The 10,359-nt window shown below is 42.9% G+C and overlaps 1 protein-coding gene across 1 annotated transcript; it reads right to left on the minus strand.

Moving 5' to 3' along the window:
• Positions 1 to 7,855: 7,855 nt before the first annotated feature.
• On the minus strand, positions 7,856 to 8,758 carry LOC126071165 (olfactory receptor 7G3-like). The gene has a single exon (XM_049875423.1). The coding sequence runs from the start codon at positions 8,756 to 8,758 to the stop codon at positions 7,856 to 7,858; it is 903 nt and encodes a 300-aa protein (XP_049731380.1).
• Between the last annotated feature and the right edge of the window lie 1,601 nt (positions 8,759 to 10,359).

Consider the following 10,359-nt stretch of genomic DNA (forward strand, 5'->3'; position numbering starts at 1 on the left):
TAATCAACTCAGAATTTTAACTCAGCCTAATCATGAACAAAGGAGCCCTGAGGGCTTAGTGGGTAAGTGCTTGGCTAGTAACTGAAAGGTTGGTAGTTCAAACCCACCAGCCACTCCATGGGAGAAAGATGTGACAGTCTTATTCTGTAAAGATCACAGCTTTGGAAACCCAATGGGGGCAGTTCTAGTCTGTATTACGGTTGCTATGAGTTGGAATCAAGTACATGGCAACAGGTTTTTGGTTTTGGTTAATCCTGAGCAAGGGGTCCCTGGGTGGTGCAAATGGTTAACATGCCCAGCTGCTAACCAAAAGGTTGGAGGTTCACGTTCACCCAGAGGTGCCTCAGAAGAAAGGCTTGGTGATCTACTCCCAAAAAATCAGCACTGAAAACCCTATGGAGCATAGTTCTTCTCTGACACACATGGGGTTGCCATGAGTCAGCGTCAGCTCGATGACAACTGGTTCTTTGGTTAATCCTGAGCAGAGGATATTTTTGTGTGTGTTATATCAAAATTTGTACCTAAATAGGAAATATTTGAAACACTCTCTGTTTCCCATTTTGCAAGAATAATATTCTTACCTCTCACTGGTCAAGAATGAGCAAGTAAGGCCCGTAGAGTTTTCCACACAAGCAAAGCTTTATCCAAGAGGCTTGCAAGCGGAGGCGAGGAGGGCCTAGAGCAAGGCATACCCCCAAGACTGGCCTGAGATTTTAAAAGATCTTGGGTAGGAAAAGATTCATATTTATTCATAGGCACAGGCTGGGATATGTTAACTAAGGTGCAAGCCCATCAGCTTTCCTAGATGGCTCCTGTCCTGGAGGCCTCTGGTATTCGTAGCAGGACTTATTATGGGGTGTCACAACTGTGCAGTCTCTCGCTTCCTGGGTTCGATTCCCTGGCTGGGTTGCTGACCCTCACTGCCGCTGGTGGGAGGTCACAAGGGGGTCACAGGTGGATATTTTACACATGTCCCTGGGCCTGGTTTTCTCTAGCTGCTTCTGAAAGGCAACTTTAAAGATGTTTGTGGGCTATTTTTAGATACTCTGCCCCACTCTTCTGGGGAATGGCTTTGTTTCTGTGCCCTGGCCCATTTCTTGTTACTTTGTTTGCAGATTTGGGGACCCCTCTGTTCTCTGTCTTACTAAGTCTCTAGGTTCCAGGCTCAACCCCCTATTACCTCTCTGACGGTATAGTCTATTTCTCTTTTACTTGCTGCCCCTCTAACCACAGCAGTCTCATCGGTGTTTGTCAAATGGATACCTTCCGATGTCAGGGCCTTTGCTCCCTGTCTTAGGACCAGTCCCTGGAGAAAGACATCATCCCTGGTAAATTAAAGGGTCAGTGAAAAAGAGCAATACCCTCAATGAGATGGATTGACACAGTGGCCAGTGGGCTGAAAGCGTAACAATGATTATGAGGATGGTGCAGAACTCGGCAATGCTTAGTTTTGTTATAAGAAGGGTCGCTAAGAGTAGGAACTGACTTGTTGGCACCTAACAACATAAAAACACATATATGGAATTCGTACGGTGTGTCAGAGTTTGATTTAAAGAAGAATAAGTCAAGGTCTCTACAATCCACACAGAAATTGGAGATCAAGAAAGAACCCTGTGTGTGGTGGGGAGGAGGATTGAAATTGGAAGTATTAATGTGAAGTCATCACTGCTAAATGCATATATGTATGTACACACGTATGCTGAGCAAATAATTCGAGAAGCTAGACTATATGTATGATGGTGAAGGGCTGGGTAGTGTTTCATTCAGTTGTACGTAGAGTTGCTATGAGTCGGAATCCATTCAACAGCACCTAAAAACAACAACATGTGTTCATGTTCACAAATATGTGCATGTATATGTGTACATACATGCTGGTGTGGTGCGATGGATTGCTTTTGTGTGGCCTTTCTTGCCATGCTCTTGTAACTCCCATCGAAGTGATTGGGTGGGACAGTGCAAATAAGGTAATTAATTGTGGCCCATTTTTTTTTTTTTTTTTACCAAGGGGATTTGTCAGTTTTACCTTAAAAGAGAGCCAATTCCAGAGCAGAGAGAGGATCCCACCACCACCAAGGAATAACAGCCAGGAATAGGGAGACCCGGGATCCCTGCGCTGAGATGCTACTGTTACCAGGAGACACAGAGAGACAGAGAGACTCATGGCAGGAGAGGGCATGTTAGGCTTCCTGGCCCACGGAGTGAGAAACCTGAGTACCTAGAGCAGGAGGCTTGTTGGTGGGGTAGGGTGCCTCAGGGCACTTATTAGCAGAGCTAAAAGTGCTTTGTAGCACTTGCTCCAGCAGGGACGAGGCTGAGGGCCAGAGAGAACTGCCTGCAAGCATGGCGGGGAAGAGGCTGTCCTGTTGGAACAATTGTATCCTGAGCATTTCTAAACCTGAATTGTAACTGTAAATTCCCTAATAAACCCCATAATCATGGCTGTTGTCTGTGAGTTCTGTATGGCCATTGCAATGAATTGTTGCAACCAGCAGAGAAGTCGACAGTGTCGTGGGAGGGACAGTTGGTGTGAATCGGTAAAGAAGGGGGACAGAGGAAGCATATCTGACCTCTGCCTCATAAGAATCAGCCTTGGGCTATTGATCTTGATTCTCCTACTCCCCTGTGAAGGTAGAGGAGGTCAGATACCACCTCCATACCATTTTTACACTGTTTCCCTGTTCTGTCCTCTGAAAGTGCCAAGAAGCAAGTTTACCTCAGTGGCAATGAGCAAACCTATATCTTGGTCTCTAATTCCATTCCACGCTAAAAAGAAAGGTTGTAGAAAAATGGTTGATTTCAGAGCTGGGGCAGGTTAGGTTCGAGATTAGCCTGCAACATCTTGTTATGACAGGAAGTAAAAAATCCAAAAAACAAACACATTGCTGTGGCGTGGATTCCGACTCATATTGACCTTATAGGACAGCGTAGAACTGCCCCATAGGGCTTCCAAGGAGCACCTGGTGAATCTGAACTGCCAATCTTTTGGTTAGCAGCTATAGGACTTAACCACTATGCCACCAGGGTTTTCCAGGGCGTAAAGAATTAAAGAAGTGATCGAAAATATGATGGGGCATGTCACAAGGATACAGGAGCCAGCACGAAGGGCCAAATCTGATTCAATTTGAACGCCACATTGAGTACAGCAATGAGGAGCAGACCATTGGAAAAGATAGGAACTCATGAGTCCATACCAACAATAAATAGATAAATAATTCGATGGGGAGAAGAGAGAGCTCGTACTTATAGTAAAATGCTGAGTACCAATTGATAAGTATGCAAGGAGTGCTAGAGATGGAAAGATGGATTAGGCAAGAATCATCAATGAATTCTACGTCTAGGGGGAAATTTTGATGAGGAGTAGAACAGTCGTATGACCTTAAATGTCTTCTTGCTGAGCTAGCTACTGTTGAGTAGGCTCTGACTCACGGCAGTTCCCTTGTAAAACAGAACAAAACGTCATTGGGTCCTGCACCATCTTCACGACTGTTTGTATGCTCGAGTCCATTGATGTGTATGATTGATTTGGCCACTGTGTATTCTGAGTGCCTGCCAACCAGGAGGATCATCTTTCAGCTCTATATTGGACAATATTGTGCTGTAATCCGTAGGATTTTTATTGGCTACTTTTCAGAAGTAGATCACCGGGCCTTTCTTCCTAGTTTGTCTTACTCTGGGAGAAGCCCTGCTAGTATTTGAAATACTGGTGGCATAATTTTCAGCATGATAGCAACACACAAGCCACCACAATACAACAAACTGACAGAGTCTTTATTATACCTATTTTTCAACAAGGGGCTCAAACGTAGCAACAATTGTGAGGATGGCACAGAATTGGGCAGTGTTTTGTTCTGTTACATATAGGTTTGCTGTGAGTCAGAACTGACTCGAGGGCACCTAACAACAACAACAACAGAAAGCCTTGTACTCGTTAAGCAATAATGGTCCATTCCCCCCTTTCCGTTGGTTCTGCTAACCACCAATCTGTATTCTGTTTCTATGGGTTTACCTGCTCTGGATATTTCATATATATGGAAACATACGATATGTCACCTTTTGTGTCTGGCTCTGTTCACTTAGCATTGTATTTCTGAAGTTCATCCACGGTGTATCTAGGCTTCAGTATCAGAACTTTATTTCTCTTGATGGTTGAATAATATTTCATTGTATGTATATGTCATAATTTGTTTATCCATTCATCCTTTGATGGCCATTTGGGTTGTTGTTCTCTTTTGGCTATTGTAATAATGTTGCCAAAGATCCTTGGTGGTGCAGTGGTTAAGCGCCTGACTGCTAACCAAAAGGCAGTTTGAACCTACCAGCAGCTCCATGGGAGAAGAGATCTGGTGGTCTGCACATGTAAAGATTACAGCCTAGGAAACCCTATGGGGCCGTTGTAGTCTGCCATATAGGTTTACCATGTGTCAGAATGGACTTGATGGCACACAGCAACAACAATACTGCTGCATGGGCAAAGTCCCTCTTACCGTGTAACATAACATAACCATGGGAGTAACACTAGGGTGCAAAGATCTTGGGGTCCAAAAGTCTATTACTTGAAGTGAAATATAGCAATCGGCATTTCCATAAACATCACAAAATATCAAGGACCCCACTAAAAGAGACAATGTTAGAATAAACTTTTAAATCAAGAAAGAATATGATAAGCAGGAACAGTTTCTTTTCATTTAAGATTTCTGTATCAGAAAAAAATGGAACTGAAAAGCACCAAAAAAACTCAATGATAGTAAGAAATTATTGCAATGAGTCCAGGATGGGGATTCAGAAAAGTGAGCAGATATCAGGGTGGCTGGTTTTACCCTTGAGGTGGTCTAGGAGAGGCAGCTGAGGGGTTTTAGGAATCCACAGGTTCAAAGTCAGAGTCAGAGTCAGAGTTAGGGACTCCCTGTTTTGGGCTGGGCCCACAAAGGAATGCATCTTCGGAATAGAGGAGAAATGGAGACTAACCTGAGTCCCTGAGAGGTGCAAATGCTTAATGAGCTTGACTGCTAATTGAAAGGTTGAAAGTTAGAGTCCATCCAGAGGGACCTGGGAAGAAGGTTTGGCAATCTACTTCTGGAAAAATCAGCCACTGAAAACACTATGGAGCACAATTCCACTGTGACACATATGGGGTCACCATGAGTCAGAGTTGACTTGAAGGCACCTGGTTGTTTTAAGGGCAATCTAGCCACTGCATGGATTGCAGCCATATTTTCCGTCACCTAGAGGGCCCATGAAAAGGTGGTCGAATTACAGTATACTAGTATCAGATGGGAAACCCTGGTGGCATAGTGGTTAAGAGCTATGGCTACTAATGGAAACATCGGCAGTTCATATCCACCAGGCGCTCCTTGGAAACTATGGGGAAGTTGTACAGTGTCCTCTAGGGTCGCTATGAAGAATCCACTGAAAGGCAACGGGTTTGTTTGTTTTTATCAGATGAAGTAGACTTTAATGCAAAACATACCCAGAGATACCAAAGGTGACCTCATTAAGATAAAAGATTCAACACACCGGGAAGATGTAACAATTCTGAATTTTCACTCACTGAATGGTACATTGGGGCCCTGGTGGTGTAGTGGTTAATTGTTACGGCTGCTAACAAAAGGTTGGCAGTTTGAATCCACCAGCCGCTCCTTGGAAACACTGTGGGGCAGTCCTACTCTGTCCTAGAGGGTCGCTATGAGTCAGAATTGACTTAGTGGCAACGGGTTTGGTTTAATTGTACATTGATTGAACTTCAAGGAGAAACGAAGATTAAAAAAAAAAATCCAAAAAACGAACCCAATTCTGACTCATAGCAACTGTTTGGGACAGAGTAGAACTGCCCCCATAGGGTTTCCAAGGAGCGCTTGGTGGGTTTGAACTGCCGCCCTTTTGATTAGCAGCCGAACTCAACCACTCTACCACCAGGGTTTCCACAGACAGATTGAAAATCATTTGAGTGATTTTCACACATATTGCTCCACAATTGATACAATAAACAGATCAAAAATCAGTAAAAAGAAACAAGATTGAAAGATGATTAACAAACTTGCAGGAAATCAGCCGGTGAAAACAATATGGATCCAATGGTCCCATCTGTAATCCATCGTAGGCATGGGAGGTATTTTCTTCTCTTGTGCATGAGGTGCCATGAGTCCGTGGCTTATATGATGGCAGATAACAAGAACCACAAACAAACTTGACCTATTGGAGATATATAGAACAACGCGCCCCATAATCATAGGATACACTTTTATTTTCCAGCACAAACAGAACATTTACCATCTTTGACCACATATACAGCATAAGGCAATTCTCAAAAAATTTCAAAGAATTAAAATCATGCAAACTATATTCTCTGATCACAAGGCAACTATGCCAGAGATCAGTAGGAAAAGGGTGAAAAGAGATGCTCGACGTATTTGGATAGTAAGAAGTGCACTTATGTATTAATGTTGTGGGTTAATAGGACCCCTCGTGGTGCAGTGGTTAAGAGCCATGGCTGCTAACCAAATCCACCAGCCGCTCCTTGGAAACCCTATGGGGCAGTTCGCCTCTGTCCTACAGGATCACTATGAGTCAGAATTGACTCAACAGCAACGGGGCTTGGTGGGTTAATAAGAAATCCCAAATGGTTTCCTTCAAATAAATGTCCTTGTATACATTCCAGCAGAAATGAGGACAAAGTTAAAGAGGAAAACGAGCATAATTCAAAGGGGAGAGGGTGAAGTGAGGGTTGATTTAATCAATATATTAATGTGGAAGCAGCTGAGTGTCCACTGATGGTTCAGTAACCTGAAGATTGCAGAGCTGATAATTATTCATTTACTTTCTAAAAATTAATGAAAAGTATTTGTTTTTAAAGCAGTATTAGGCTTACAGAAAAATTGAGGAAAAAGTATAGAGAGCTCTGCCTTATCTCCTTTCTGCCTATTTAATTTTACAAGGCCTTAATACATACGAGGAAACCCTGGTGGCATAGTGATTAAGTGCTATGGCTGCTAACCAAGAGGTTGGCAGTTCGAATCCACCTGGTGCTCAATGGCAACTGTATGAGGTATTTCTACTCTGTCCTATAGGTTCGCTATGAGTCGGAATCGACTCGAGGAAAGTGGGTTTGGTTTTTTTGATTTTAATACAGACGAATTGCTGCATATATACAGTGAAACCTGTAAGAACTGGAACTTGATGGGGCTGCCTTGTTTTTCCTCTCACAAGTTTTCCACCTTTGGCAGGGTGCAGCTTACCACTTTTCTTATTGCTCTCTATATGTGGAAAATACTTGAGTTTTCCTTTTCTGACACCTCAAATAGTTTCTAGCTTTCACATATTTTACCATATAATATATTGAATTATCTCAGTTAACGTTCCCAAATCACCATTAAGCATGCAATACCACTCTGCTTCTTTTATAGATGTGGAAACTGAACTCAGAGAGTTAAATTGCTTGATATATGGGTAGTGCAAACAATTTGTGCTCAGCTACTAACTTAAACATTGGCAGTTCAAACACATCTAGCAGCACCACGGGAGAAAGGCCTGGTGATCTGCTTCCATAAAGATTGCAGCCAAGCAAACCGCATGGAACAGTTTTTTTCTCTAACACATGGAGGTCCCGTGAGTCGGGATCAACTTTGTAGGAACAGGTTTGGTTTTGGTTTTAGTAAGACATAAAAAAACAGGATTCAACACCAAGCTATTTGACATGACAGCCCTTGTATTAACTAGTTTGCTGGAAGAACGGAATTATAGAAGCATCAGAGTCTCTGGCATACTCAGTATTTCAATTCTTTTGACACTTGTTCTAGAAGTCCACATCCAAGGTGAATGACAACTCAAAAACAGGAAGGTATCACAGAGATAAGTTTTCTCAAGGCCCTTTCATGTCCCTATTCCTCAAGCTGTAGATAAGGGGGTTCATCATGGGAGTGATCACAGTGTACATGACAGAGGCCACTGCTCTCCTCCTAGAGGACAGAGTAGCTGCAGAGCTAAGGTAGACCCCCATACAGGTCCCGTAGAACAAGGAAACAACAGATAGGTGAGACCCACAGGTGGAAAAAGTCTTATACTTGCCACCGGTCGATGGGATTCTTAGGATGGAGGAGACGATACGAAAGTAAGAGAATATGATCCCAGAGAGAGAACCCACACCCAACAGGCTAGTCACTAAATACACGTGGGTGTTATTGATGAAGGTATCAGAGCAGGCCAGCTTGAGGATCTGAGCAAGTTCACAAAAGAAGTGAGAGATTTCTAGGTCTGTGCAGAAGGACAGATGAAACACCATCAGACTCTGGAGCAGGGCGTTCATGATGCTAATGAAGAAAGAGAGTAGAATCAGTAGGCCACAGAGGTGGGGGCTCATGATGACTGTGTAATACAGAGGGTGGCAGATGGCCACAAACCGGTCATAGGCCATCACAGTCAGGAGTAAATTTTCCATACGTATAAAAACCGTGAAAAAATAGACCTGAGTAAGGCAGCCTGTGTAACTGATGGCTCTGTTCTCTGTCTGGATGTTTACCAGCATCTTGGGGACTGTGGTGGAGGTGAAACAGATGTCAACAAAGGACAAGTTGGAGAGGAAGAAGTACATGGGGGTGTGCAGGTGGGAGTCAGAGATGACAGCCAGGATGATGAGCAGGTTCCCAAGCACAGTGACCAGGTACATGGACAGGAAGAGTCCAAAGAGTAAGGGCTGCACTTCCGGATCCTCAGAGAGGCCCAGAAGGAGGAATCCTGAGACACCTGTGTGGTTTTCTGATTTCATGTTGTTGTTGAGTCTGAAACAAAATGAAACAGGCAAATGGAATGAAATTTTTTATGCCTTAAATTCTAGTAATATTGAAATAATTCTTTCCCTCAGTTTCTTCTACTGATTCCTTCCTTCGCCAAATATTTTTTTGAGCAGCTTCCATGTATCATATATTTCTCTAGTGGTACAAAAATGGAAACAGGTGCTGTTTTATGTTTTAGGAACTATCAATCCTGCACAGCATTTCTACATCTAGGATTTAATTCTAATAGTCTCATAATACACCATCACACCTGGTTCAGAAAAAAAAAAAACTGTCGCGCAGATTCGAACTCACGGCCATCGCATGTTTGTCAGAGTAGAACTGTGCTCCACAGGGTTTTCAATGTATGATTGTTTGGAATTAGATCACCAGGCCTTTCTTCTGAAGCATCTCTGGGTGAACTTGAACCACCAAACTTTTGTTTATACTGTTTGCACCACATAACCCAACCCTTTGGTGTCGAGTTGATTCTAGTTCATAGCAACCTATAGGCCAGAGTAGAACTGCCTCATAGGGTTTCCAAGACTGTGATCTTTATGGAAGCAGACTGCCACATCTTTCTCCCATGGAGTCGCTGGTGGGTTCGAACCACTCATCTTTTGGTTAAAAACCAATCTTTTGGATAGCAGCTGAGAGCCACCAAGGATCCCTTTGCATTACCCAGTGAGTCTCAAAACTCGTTAGATGACTTCATTTTCTCAAAGAGTATTAACTGTGTAGTTAGCTTGAGAGTATCTGAGTTTGCTCATAATTTCAAACCTCATGTGTTGCGGGAAATTATCACCTGAGATTCTCTGCTGTCTTCTTGTGAACAATAACATCATAAACCCACTCCTTCAAATATTCTGTATTTTACAATTAGATCAAACCTCACCATTGAAGCCTGTTAATTTAGAAAGAATTGTTTCAGCCACTAGAACCGCTTTTGTACAACCGTGATTTTTCATTTGTTATCAGCTTACACTGAGGGACATTATAAGAAAAGGCCAAATGAAGCTGTGTTTTGTTTATTGTAGAAATATCAGACACAGAGGAAATTCCTGTCTGGACATTACAAAAAAGGATTGCTGTACTTTTCTTCTGAATAACAGGTTCATTTTTTCCTGTAATTACATGTTTTTATCAGTTCTTTGGCTGCTAAGAAGCTTAGGGCCATATGTGTGGACTGAGTCTAGAAATTCAGAGTCATTTTACAGTATATTTCTTTTGAATATATTTTCTTGGCAGCTACCTTCTAGAACTAGTCCTTGCGGTGATGATTTTGTAATCATCCCCAACTCCCGACAAGCCTGAATGCACTGGTCCTGTGCATTTTTGCAGAGTGATCTTCCCAAAGGAGCTTCTGAGGGCCTAGCACACCCATGTGGAGCACCTCCATGGTGTCGTGCTAAAATAAAACTTGGAGTCTTCACTTTGTCATTCAGGTTCTTCTACCATCTGGCCTCTGCCATTAGTACCCAGGGGGTGATGGACCCTCAGCAATTGCCACCTCTTAACACTGAAGCTCCATATCATGGCTGAGTCAAGAAATCTGCAAGCAAATACTATTCTAAGAGCTGCTATGCACCTAATT

This window comes from Elephas maximus, chromosome 3 (genome assembly GCF_024166365.1).
Source record: "Elephas maximus indicus isolate mEleMax1 chromosome 3, mEleMax1 primary haplotype, whole genome shotgun sequence".
Classification (NCBI taxonomy): Eukaryota; Metazoa; Chordata; class Mammalia; order Proboscidea; family Elephantidae; genus Elephas; species Elephas maximus.

Excerpts from the sequence above, each read along its gene's own strand:
- LOC126071165 (XM_049875423.1), bottom strand. The coding sequence starts at position 8,758 with ATGAAATCAGAAAACCACACAGGTGTCTCAGGATTCCTCCTTCTGGGC.